The 12,904-nt window shown below is 34.9% G+C and overlaps 1 protein-coding gene across 1 annotated transcript; it reads right to left on the bottom strand.

Annotated features, from left to right (window-relative positions):
* Positions 1-5,519: 5,519 nt before the first annotated feature.
* On the bottom strand, positions 5,520-12,081 carry LOC110611209 (phytochrome B). The gene is made up of 4 exons (XM_021751385.2): positions 9,515-12,081; positions 7,370-8,177; positions 6,549-6,842; positions 5,520-6,210 (listed from the first exon to the last, which is right to left on the bottom strand). Exons 1-4 carry the CDS (start codon positions 11,625-11,627, stop codon positions 5,991-5,993), a joined length of 3,435 nt encoding a protein of 1,144 aa, XP_021607077.1. The 5' UTR covers positions 11,628-12,081; the 3' UTR covers positions 5,520-5,990.
* Positions 12,082-12,904: the final 823 nt, after the last annotated feature.

Raw genomic sequence — 12,904 nt, 5'->3', positions numbered from 1 at the left:
GGATTCTCTTTCCATCTCATCATTATTTATACTAGAAAAAAGCAGCTTGATTTTTAGCTTCACGCGCTACGAAGGTACGATGATTGTTGTAACCAATCATAGTACTAGACTTTACATTCGTATCCCATATAGGAATTTCAGGTGGGCGGATTTTTACGGGTATCCAATCCGTCTAAACTCTATTAGGATGAATTTAGATTTTTACAAAATAGATTTGAATGGATTCAATTTTGAAAAATTTTATCCGTTTTGGATTTGATAAGGTTCAAAATTAAACAATCGAATATTCGTTACCCGAACTCGATTAGTATATAACTAAATTAACCCTAATCCTAATTTTTAATTCTTTTTTTCATTTTCGCTTCCCTCTCTCCGTCAGTGCCTCTCTCCCTACTTTCCTTCCTATAATTTTCAATCGGCCTCTCTCCTCCACTTCACTGACGACTGTCGGCGCAGGCCCGGTGGACACCAGCAACGTCTCCTTTCTCTCTCTAGCGACGATAAATCTTTTTCTCCCTTCTCTCCAGTCGGCCCACAGTCCCACTTTCCAGTCTAACGCCTCTCTCCTCCACTTCATTGACGAGTACCGGCAACCCAATCGAATCTACTTTCTTTCTCCAGTCGATATCTCCTTCTCTCTCAAGTGGCCACATCTCCCACTTCTCAGTCGGAAACAATTCTTCCCTCTCCCCGGTCGGCATCGGCTACATCTCCTTCTCTCTCCTCAGTCGTTGACATCTACTCTCCGATTGACGCCCCACTTCACTGACAACTACAAGAGATAACTCTTGCCTCTCCACAATTGGCTGGAATTCTCTTTAGGTTTGCAATCAAATTTTTTGATAATCAAGATCTTTTATATATATGTTGTTAAAGCTATTAAAGAATTTTAGAATTTATGAACTATTAATTTGATTATTTGGATATTTGTTGTTTAATTATTGTTCTCCAATGTTTCTACTGTTGGGCATTTCTCCAATATTTCTACTACTGGATTGTGCATATCTTAGGAATAGTTTTACGTTGAATAGATAATTGAAGTTGATATTCAGGTTATGCAAATTTTTTAATTCAGGGTTTGATATTTGGGTTATAATATTTAAATTTTTAAATTTTTTTCATTGAATTGAATTTTAAAAAATCGGATTCGGTCGGGTTCGGTCATTATACGGATAATTATTAAACGGATTTGAAACGGGTACGGATAATAAAATTAAAATACTAAACGGATTTGGGATGAATTCAAAAATTTTGTATATAATCGAATTCGAATTTGAATACTCTCAATTACCCGTTTACCTCCCTAATTCAATCTTGAACGCACTTGAGTTACACTCACATGACATATGGGGTCGGAATTTTGTGTCTCTTGGGCTTTTCCTTCAAAAGGACCCAATAGCCTTGCACAAAAAATAAATAAATAAAAGGACGAAACCAAAAGATGACGAGTTCACGTCCACTCCACTTTTTCATCCTTCCACTCCAACTCTTTTTTGAGGTTTCTTCCATGTCCAGAACTAGTGGCTGAAAAACAAAGCCCCGTTTTGCACTGAAATTTATTTTTAATTTTTAATATTGCCATAAAGTTGATAATTTGGATTGCTTCATTTGGTTCACCTGTGCATGTATTTACCGATAAGTCCTTAGTTCTTTTTTTTAATCTTATTCTATTTTTTTACCCTTAATTTGGGTTTTTTGAAATATCCATTTGTCGAATTTATTAAGAAAAGCTGCAACATGTGAAAATCCTATGAGAAATGGATATGATAAAAATGCAATCAATCATCAAAATTTCAATGATTGACTTTCCAAGACGTTTCTTAGAGTTGCAGATATTTGACTTGCATGAACAGATTAATGCACCAGCACGTAACATAAACTCTTGGGCTGCTTCCTCTGTTTTCATGTATATACTGTTTCTTCCTCTTATTATAGCATCCCATATATAGAAAATTTTACTCATTCTGTTGGATTTTCTTTTCCTTCTTTAGAGGGTAGATGAATCTAATATTTTCAATTTGTAGATGAATGCAATATCTGTTTTGATTTAGAGGAAGGAAAATCAAAACCAATAAATTTTGTATTTACCTGGAATTGGTTTGATTTTGAAAGTTAAAGAAGGAAGCCAATAGAGCCTTGCTTTTGTCCCCACGACTTTTGTTTGCGTGCGCAGCTTGATTAACGGCGAGCACGCAGACAGCTGAAGAGCGACAGAGACAAGAGCCACTCAGTGCCCCCCCGTTCAAATCTTCCTTCTCTTGGAATTTTTTATAATATATTATTACACTAACGCAATATTGAAAAATTACTGGGTGTACAGTTCTAAACTTACAGTGCTCCACTTGGATTATTTCACCAGATTTCTACCTTTTTCTAGCAAAAGTATGCATAATTTAAATGTATTTTAAAATTTTTCATAATGATTTTGTTTTTTCTTTTTAGTAAAAAATAATTTTCAGGAAATTTATATAACTTTCTATTATCTTGAGTAAAAATAAATAAATATGAATAAAGTAAAATTACAGTGTTGTATATTGTGCAATATCTACAACCGTGTAGAAAAATATGATAATTATAAGTGTACGGAATTATTTTCCGTAATAAAAAGAGAGTAAAAAGAAAATAGGAATTGTCAATTAAGTATTGAAATATATATAAATTTAATTATTATTTAGACTATTAATTATCAAAATAATTATAAATTTAAAATAAAATAAAAAATAAAATTAAATACTCGACAGGATAAAATTTATGAAATAATTAATATAAAATATTAGGTATTTTAATTTCACTTTAATCTGATTCAATTAATTTATTTGGTTCACAATTATATTTTAATTATCAAATTTAGAGCACATAATCTAAAGTAGTTGACCATTTCTTTCGAGTAAGATCAATTAATTAATTAAAAATTATCATATATCTTCCAATAATCTGATAATTCTCTAATTAATTTTATAAATACTATGATTATTTTGTTTAAAACTCTACGGTTCAAATCTTCATTTCCAATTTAATTAATATTTTTGTGATATTCAATTTCTAATTCAGTCTTAAAATATTTTCTTTTAATATTAATTTTAAGATAAAATCATTAAGTATTCTTATGAGTACTCAAAAGTATTAATATCAATAATTGAATAATAGATTAATAAAAAAAATTAACTCAAATAAATTAAAGAGAATAAATAATCCAAGTTACATCAAATCCCCTAACCGATCATGTTCAATAATTCTAACTATAAATTCTATTAAAAAGTTATCCAAAGTCATCCTAAAATAATCGTGAACAACAAGTCAAAAAAAATAAGAGAAAAAAGAAAAACTCTAAATGTATGGATTTTTCTTTTCATATCTTTCAAATCTTGCTTCTTGAGTTTTTCGCGATTTTCTCTATGTATGTGAGTTTAAAAGTGGATAAAAAATCTTTTAATTTCTCAATTATAATATATTTATACTCTATTTAGACTTTTAATTTGTGCCCCTAATGAAAAATAAAAAAAAAAATAGAATTTCTGATAAAAATATGAGGCAAAGCACGTGAAAAGAGAACGAAACAAAGAATAACCATGAAAATACGGGTCTATTCTATATTGTTTATTGAATGATTATACCTCAAAAATTTTTAGTCCAGAGAGAAACACGGGGCAAAGTGTAAAAACATGGGTAGAGACAAAAATACGGGGTAACTCCGTGTTTATCTGTTTCTTTAGAATCCCTCCAAATTGTCTTAAATTTCTTTTCAAAGTGTCTCATTCATTCCTTAACTTATTTTGACCAGTAAAAACATTATAAATGAAGTAAAAACATCAAATAATATACTAAAATTAAAAATCATAGTTTAAATATAAAAACTCTAATAAAGCTAATAAAAATAGGTGAGTGTAGTTCCAAAACTATATGAATAAATGTGTAAAATTTCACATTATCGTAAAATAATTTAAAGTGAGAAAGAGAATTCTAAAAGTTGTTTGGTAAGGGTTTCGTTGGCCATTGATAAGGGAATTTCAGCTTCACTACCTTCTCTCCATCTGACTATGTATAGTTTTGATGTGGTTTAGTTTTGTTTTGTGCTTGTTGATCTAGTTTTTTAGTTCTAATAGTTTGGATTTATTTATTTTTTGGAACGTTTTACTTTTTGCTCGAAAGAGGATATCTTGACTTTGACATTGGCATCTCGAAATCGCACCGATGTGTCCGGTGATCAACGCTTTCAATGGTTTCAATGAGACTGAGCTCTGAGCTTTGTCACATCTTCTCTTTCTGGATTATGGTGTCCATTGGGTCGAACTCTCTTTCAAAAGATTAAGTGATGTGGAATTTCGTATTTCATTTCTTTACTAGGTTGTGATTGATTGAATTTCCACTATTTTATGTTTTTATTCCATCAGTTTACAAGTCTCTGTTTTGAGTATGTCTTTCATAAGATGAGTCCATGAAATAGGCGTTGGTGTTTTATCCTTGATTTTTGCATGCTTTTGTGCTCGAATGTTTAATGAATTTTTGTGTTAAGTTTCGCCGGATGTGGCAAGTGGCGGTGGAAATTCGAGTTTCATTTTTGAGCGGTGCCATTTTCAGGATTGAGTCGTTACTGAGCTTATATGTCTGGGTTGGGTATTCTATTGGATTTGTTTTGGGCTTTTTCTAAATTTGTAGATAAACTTGCCTTGTACCTGTATTTAGTTCAATGGGCCTTTCAATGTAAATTTTGATAAAAAAAATAATATAATAATCTCTAGGCTGTCTTCTTTGTGATTTAGCATTGATTTTAGAGGAGAAAATCATTATAAATATTATTGAAAAACAATTCTATAAATAGTTTATTATTTTAATATTATAATTAAACTATTTAATTTAAATATAAATTAATTTCTAATACTTAATAAGTAATATATTTAAAATTTTTAATAACGCTTAAAATAATAATAATACTAAATATTTTGGCGTAAAGAAATGGAATCCAAAACATTTTGAAAAACTCAAATTTAATTCCTTAAAAATTTTAAAATGTAACCCAACTTAAGTTTTATCTATTATTTATAAAAGGAGCAATGAGTTGTTGAGGTTTTAATGATGAGTAATTTGATCCATTGAAAGCCCCCACGTCACGTGCCGATGTGCTCGTGTCTGATCACTGTACGATTTGAAATTTTTAACTATATTCGAGTAATTCAAAATTAAGTATAATTAAATTGATATTACTTTTTTCTAATCAAATTGAAATTAAATTATTCAATTTTATTTATTTCCAAGTCGAAATTAAGTATAAAAAAAATCAACTGTTCATTTTAATTAAAATCAAAATAAAAACTAGGAACTAAAGAAGTTCTACAGTTCGATTATGATTCCTCTCAATCTGAGAGGATATTAATACAAGGCAGTCAGAATTCTCATTTTAAATACCAGAGCTGGACGCTTCAAAATATTACCAAAAATAAAAATAAAAAGACAAAGGAAGAAGATTAGAGCTGCAAGTTGGTCCAACTGCAAGACTTATATCATGCAAGCCTCCACAAAAATCCTACTAGGAGTTACTTCTTCATTACGAAAAATATTAGAGTACAATTATTGTATGTACAACGGTTTTATCATGACCATCGATTGGATTCAATCATAATCAAAGATTAGAATGTACCCTACAACGGTTCCACTGAATAGAATTCTCCTTGATTATATGACAGTACAACTACTACATTCGGATATGGCATAACCATATCAATGAGACCATTAAACTTCTAGACAAACATTTTCAGCTACAGTGCACATGCAGGTTGGCGATTCAAGCTACTGCCAATGAACAAGCATCAAATATGCTTGAACCTACGGAATGAAACAGTTGTATTACCTTAACGATGAGCCGAAACAGGTGACTTTGGCACAAGATTAAACCTCGAAACAGGGATTTGAAAATGTTCGTCATGACTTGCATCACTAATAACTTGGTCAAAATTGTTGAAGCTATTCAGCATACGCCCTCCAGGCCAGACATGCTATTCGACGTTCTTTGCACCTCTCCGAGGCAAGGGAAGATCAAGGACAACTAAGAAATAGCATCTTTCTGACTCTCTGATGTATTGTACTTCACCTTGCATACGCTTCAAAATCTTCCTGCACATGCTGAGCCCCAAGCCTTCTTGAGTTGTCCATCGACTGCTGTGGAACATGTCTTGAACTAATTCAGGAGAAAGACCTTCACCAGGGCAAACCATCCTGCACAAAAACATCAGCATGGTCAATTCAACAATATCAAAGACCTTAACGACACAGGAATACATGTCAATTCTATGCGTTGCTGATTGCAAGTGATCATCCTTTGTATTTTCTTGTGATGGTATTTGGTATAAATTATTTGCATAAACCTTTGACTTTAATAAATGTATTTCAAGTGAACCTACTAGTACTATGACACTACTATGGGAAGGGACTTAAAGTGAAAACAGAGAGAAGGGAAGGGTAAAGAGAATAGCCATCCATCAAATTTTTTGGGCTCTTTATTTATCAATATAAAATATCATTAATAATATGCAAAAAGGACACAGATGACACACCTGAATTCTGTATGCACAACAGTATGTCCATCGGAGATTTGTTTCAGTGTTGGACGAACATGAATCTCTACCCATCCTTCAGAAGATGGTGCACAACGCACCATATTCAACAAAAAGTCAGCCAACACCTGTTGAATTCTCACCTGATCACCGTACACAGCCAGAGATTTTATTTCCTCAGGAATATCACGAATCAATTGTAGATTTCTTTCCGTCAGCAGTAACATTACTTGGCTAACTACAGCATCTATGACACTCCCAAGTAAGAATTCAGCCTTCTCAAGCTCCAGTGAACTAGTGCAAAAGCAAACAGAAAATTTTCTCTCATTAGTGATATCTACACTGGAGGTTCAGATGCAAAAGTAAAGGAAAGGAATGCACTAGCCCTGAAGTTCTGGAAACGTACATGTATTCTCAACACCAAATATACATGTTGAATTGAACATCATAGCATTATCATGGCTTATGAGTGCTAATGTCAGGTATCAATCCAAGGATTGAACTCATCTACATGATAGATATGTTTTAGTTTATTTCGATATGAGCTGGTATAACATATTGCTTCTGATTGTGAGCCAGATTTCAAGGGTATAGAGTTAAGTATCATGAAACACTTTAAAAGGGACCTAAGAGGTCAAGACCCAATTCCAGATTGACAATTGTTTAGCAGTCAGTGCCAAAAAGTTTTCATAACTCTGTAATATTTTCTCAATGAACATATACTTCTAGAAGAGAAGTGCCAGCAGGTACAAAAATATTGCTTGCATCATATTTCATTTGGCAATCAACTAGTTGAAATAATTCATTCAAGGAAAACTCACCCATCTTCAATACTCTCCAGATCAACATCTCGAATGATCTTCAACATCTGCTTCTCACAAGCAGCACTAGTTTCAAGAAACTGCTTTTGATCCTCAGTCAAGTCTGTAGCTTCCAACAATGAGTTGGTAAAACGTATACCACTAAGAGGATTCTTTATTTCCTGGCAAATGTAAGCCAACTCTTTCATCCTTGTAAAGCATTTCTTCTCCTGTTGCCTCTGGACTTTCAAAGCTTGCTGCAGCTCAGGACTTGCAATCTGCAAGAAGCAGAAGGCTCCAATAATCTGGCCCCCAATATTCATCCTTTTGTTTGCTGTCAAAAGAGCTTGCACAAATTTTCCATTCCGGTCAAAGAAGGAAAATGCAAACTTGTCTGTATCCTGTCCTCCAACTGCATTGTGCAGGACAATCATGAATTTTGTCATTGCATCTGGACCCTTGAGCCTACAGCAACTGCCAAAAACCTCCCCAACCAACATCTTCCCCATAATTTCGTCTCGGGTCCACCCTGTGAGCTTTTCCATTGCAGTGTTCCACTCCAAGCAGCAAGTGTTTTCATCAGAAGCAAATATTGGAGGGATTAGAGGATTTGGACTATGAACAATAGCCCTATAATCACCTTGGATATGGATGAATTTGTCCATTACCACTTTTTGACCAGTAATATCCTGACCAACAAAGCACACTCCAACTATATTATTCATGTAATCTTTGCTAGAACAAGCATTCACCACCACAAAAATGGCCTTCTTTTCATTTTCAGAGCCAAATGTCCTCATTTTTATCTCTACATTCTTATCTTCTTCGCCTGCATTTGTTAAAGTTAGCAATAAAATAAGCTATCAATGATCAATAAGCCATCGATTCCAAATTAATGTCTTTTTTCTGTTGCTATTTTATATCAAAGCTCACCCCATTGCTATTTTGAGATTGCTGGTACACCATCAGTGACCATATTCACATTGGAACCACAGGATAAGAAATCCATCTAATTTCTTTTAGCAACTATACCATATCTTTTCAATTTTTCAAGTTAGATAAGTGACAACAAACAAGAATTGCATGTAATGAGTAATGACACTCTCTACCACAAGATAGCACCAATAGACCAAGACAATATGAACAGTGGAAACATTTATATGGAAAAAATGAGTCTCCATTCTCTTTCCCAACTCTTTATAAATTTAAATAGAAAGGGCCTTGATAGTAGACACTCAGTCCTAAGAGTACATCATAATTGAAAAACCAAAATTTATGTATATGTAAACTCATTAGCCTCTTTAGATTCCAGAAGACTCAGATTTGCTTGTACAATTTGACAGTGATAGCTGCTTACTCAGCAGCTTCTTTACAGTACTCGAGAACCAGTCCTCAAAAGCCCACCAATGTCAGGTGTTTCTTTGTAAATTACTAACTACAGTTCACTCTTCATGGCACACTAAAGTCATCTCCTTGGGTAGCCTTCATATGGGATCAGTAGTTCACTTCAAAAGGAAGTGGAAAGAAGAAGAAAGCACTTAGTGCTCTTGTTCTCAGAATAAGGTGTTACAACCAAGATCCTAGACAGTTAAGCTTAGTCCAACTAGATTATCTTCTTTTTTTCACTTTAATGTTTCTTCCAATTGGCTGCATACCAATCTCTAATTACCATTTTGAAGCAAAGAAAAAAGAAAAAAACTACCCTATTAGTTACTAAGAAACTGTTGTAACATGGTTCCAAAATCCAGCCAAAAATCCTTGATTCCCTCGTTTATTGTATCTGATTTAGAAGACATGGTCCTTATCACAGCTTTTGTTACGTCAGTACTCTACCTTGTCAAATTTAATAGAGTGAAAACTTTAGAACAGGCATACCCGCATTACTATACTAAGGTATTTGTATCAGAAAAGTGAGTCATGTGAAACCATCAAAATATTCTCTACTTGGCACTTCAAGAGGGCCAGCAGCCACTATGATTTACTTTGCTAGGTGAACCTTTCCAGCATCCCAGAACTTCTAGACATTGTCCCATTTTTTCACACATGAACTAAAGTTTGCATTCTAAGGTCTAAATCTGCATGTTTAACATTATTAAAGGGCAACACACTATATTGCCTGCTTGATGAAATCACGAAAGGTATAAGAAGGAAAAAAAAAAATAATACCTCTTAAAGCATGAGAAAGAAGCTTGTCAACAATTTCTTCATACTCCTTATAAATAAGATCATGAACCAAAGACTTCCCCATGGCTTCCTCAACTGAGAGCCCTGTCAACTCAGCAACTTTTGCATTCCACCCATTTATGCAGCCATCAACATCTACTGCAAATATTGGAGCAGTTGCAGTCTCTATTAACCTAACCATTTCTCTTGCAACCGAGCTGAGTTCATCCAACCCTTGCAACTCCAGATCCCCAAGTTGGGTATTAGCAATAGCCTTGGAATTGGTTGCTTCAGCATCCCTAAATGAGTCTCGAAGAATAAGCTGCAAAGAGTGAATAGCATCCATTTCTGCATTCTCCCATGGTAAACTACGGCTCTTTACCACCTCTAGAAATGCTTTGAATGAAGAACGTGGATGCATCCTCTGGCTATCATCCTTGTCCTCTGGATGATGTTTTGCACCACCCCATTTGATCTCCTTCGCAGTGTGAGAACGAAACCAGAATAAGAAGTCTCTCTTAGTGATATAAGCAACAGCCATTCCACAAACAGCATCACCAAGCGAGGCTGCTCCAGGGTACCCAGCATCAGCCAAACTATCTGTGCTCAAACCAGTTGAGTCTCCATGAAATGCCAACAACCACTCAACAATATCTTTTATTTGGGCTTCAGTTGGGGTTACACCTAATGGATAATACTTCCCTTGGTAATAAAGTGCTGCCCCATCACACTTCACAAGGTCCATTATACTTGGGCTTTGAGTAACGATGCCAGTAGGAGAATCACGCAAAAGCATGTCACACAACAGTGTTTGAGTCCTCAAAACATGCTTCTCTGACAGCTGAGAAGCTAATTGCAATTCCATATTCAATTGAAGTCCAAAAGCCTGCATGAGAAACTCGCAAGCATAACGAAGTGGAAATGGAATGCTCCTAGCAGAAGTGTGATGACAAACGACTAAACCCCAAAGCCTCATTGAATTCCTCCCACCAACAGCTTCTTCATCATTTCCATTAATAATGACTGCCATGGCCAATGAGGCAATTGACTCCATATTTTCCATATACTGAGCATGACAACCATGAGGAGCGCGAAGAGTTGAACCAACCAAGCACAAAGGCTGCATTAGTGCTTCATCCTGAATAACACGAACTGGTGTTGCACGGCAATCCACTATCATTCTGACTCTGCTCTGCTTGAACAAAAACCTCGAAGCCTGGGGTATATCAGTGGCTGGATAATGTAAACCAATATAAGGTTCTAAATCAGGCCTTTTGTTCTCAGCTACAACCTCACCATGCTCATCCTCATGAAACTTATAAACCATAACCCTATCGTACCCAGTAAGCTCCCTCACACATTCCACTACAGTATCACACAACAGCTTAATATCTCCACCAGGAAGTGATTGTAACCGTGAAATTGCACGTACTGCTAATTTCTGTGACTGCACGGCCCCAGCTATAGATAAAGCAGGGTCCTCCGTTCTAGCAGGCTCTAAATCAATAACAATCCCAACATCAACCCTATGCAAAATGGCGTAGAAGGGTTTTCCAGAGTTCTTGGAGTGAATCCAAAGAGGGTTCAGCAGCGTGATTTCCCTTGCCCCAAATGCTTTTTCCAGCAAAACCGCACTCGAGGGCGTGAAAAGGGTACGGACATCAGTCCCAATGGAAAGAATTTCCGGTTTCTCTAGAGAAGGAACTGACTGCGGCGTTAAACCTAGCATTTCACGCGCGTTTTCGCTGTATCCAATTACCCTGAAAGAACCTTCATCGACGGCGATCATGCACCCAAAAGGCTGGATATGGCCACCACGTTGAATTTTGGATAGGTAAGCGGTGATTTGCTGTTCAGGGACTGATTGGTTAGTGGTTCTCACTGATTGGGAGTAATCAAACGACTTACCCGACTCGCCTGATTGCTCAAAAACCGCATGGAGCTGCGCATCCACTGTGTACTGAGCAATCGCTTTGCTTACAGACTCGGTGTTGTGCGCCCTCAAGTTGCTGGTGCCCGAGGACTGGGCTGCTTGGTGAAGGTTATTGTTTTGGTGCAGTTGTCGTTGTAGCTGTGCCTGTTGTGAGTGCGATGCTGCTCTGCCACCTGATGCCATTACTGGGTAGTTTCTTGATGTTTCTGTTTCTTCTTTGTCTGAAATAGTTGTTGAATTTAGTGGCGATGAGAAGCAGAAGAGAGGCACAATAAGGCAAAAATCCACCTGGGTATGCAGAAATTTAAGAATTTGTGTCAATATGAAGCAAGAAATCTAGATTGGCTGTTTTTTTAGGTGGCTTTTGGAAAAGGGAAGAGACTGCTGATACAAGGAGGAAGAAGAACAAAGGAAGAAACCAAAAAAAAAAAAGTTGATTTGATCTTTTGTTTTGGTTTGTGGGTGGGAAGAGATGTTTATATTTCTTGTTTTTGTTGGTATGAATCAGAGAAAGAGATCATTTTTGCATATTTTCCTTTGCTTCCTTTCTTTGTTTTTCTTGTCATTTCTTTTTCTTTTTTCAATTTTTCTGCCATGGAATTTTTTCGCTTGTGGGCACGGAGGAGCAACAGGTAGAGACGGGAGAGGCGTATAAAAAGGGTGGGGGCCGATGGGCACGTGATTGTGGAAGGCATGCAGATTTTTTATTTTGTTTTATAATTCATTATTTTATTCTAAAAAGTTAAAAGTTTGCATCTTTAATTTTTTATTCCCCTACTTTTTTTTATATAAAGATAATTACATTAAAACATTTAAAGGGTCAAAGATAGAAGTGAATGAGTATAATATTAAAGCTCAAATAAGCCTTATAGAAAAACCAATTTTGATAGAAAGTGAATGAGTATAATATTAAAAAGCTCAAATAAGCCTTATAGAAAACCCAACCTAAAATTACAAGTCAGAAGAAGATGGCCTAACACGGAAAGAAGGACAAGTTTAGAAGCTGGTTCAATATCTGAAAATGATATGGCCAAAAAAATTAATTTTTAAATCGCTATCCCCACTTGACTACTGTCTGATGAAAAACATATCTAAAATTTAATGGTATCTAGATATAAAAAAATATTTTAAAAAAAATAGACATTAAAAATATATAATAAAAAATTAAAATATAAAACTATAGAAAATACCACTGTTATTAATTCACTGTAATATAACTAAAGAACTCGACTTAATGCTATTGAATAAAAATTGAAAATAAAATTCCATCTCTTACACCGAGCAATAGAGAACTTAAACTATCAATTAGATAATACTACACGAGAAAAGAGAATGCGACAGAACTCAATCTTATCAGAGTCGATGAAAATGTTGATCATCGAATGTATCGACGCAGTTTTAAGATGTAGATATTAAAGTCGATGAATCCTCTCCGAACAGAGATAAGAGATTAGAGATAA

The sequence above is a fragment of the Manihot esculenta genome, chromosome 3 (genome assembly GCF_001659605.2).
Source record: "Manihot esculenta cultivar AM560-2 chromosome 3, M.esculenta_v8, whole genome shotgun sequence".
In the NCBI taxonomy this organism is placed as follows: Eukaryota; Viridiplantae; Streptophyta; class Magnoliopsida; order Malpighiales; family Euphorbiaceae; genus Manihot; species Manihot esculenta.
Note: the sequence above shows the minus strand (reverse complement) of the source record. Positions and strands in the feature narration are given on the sequence as shown.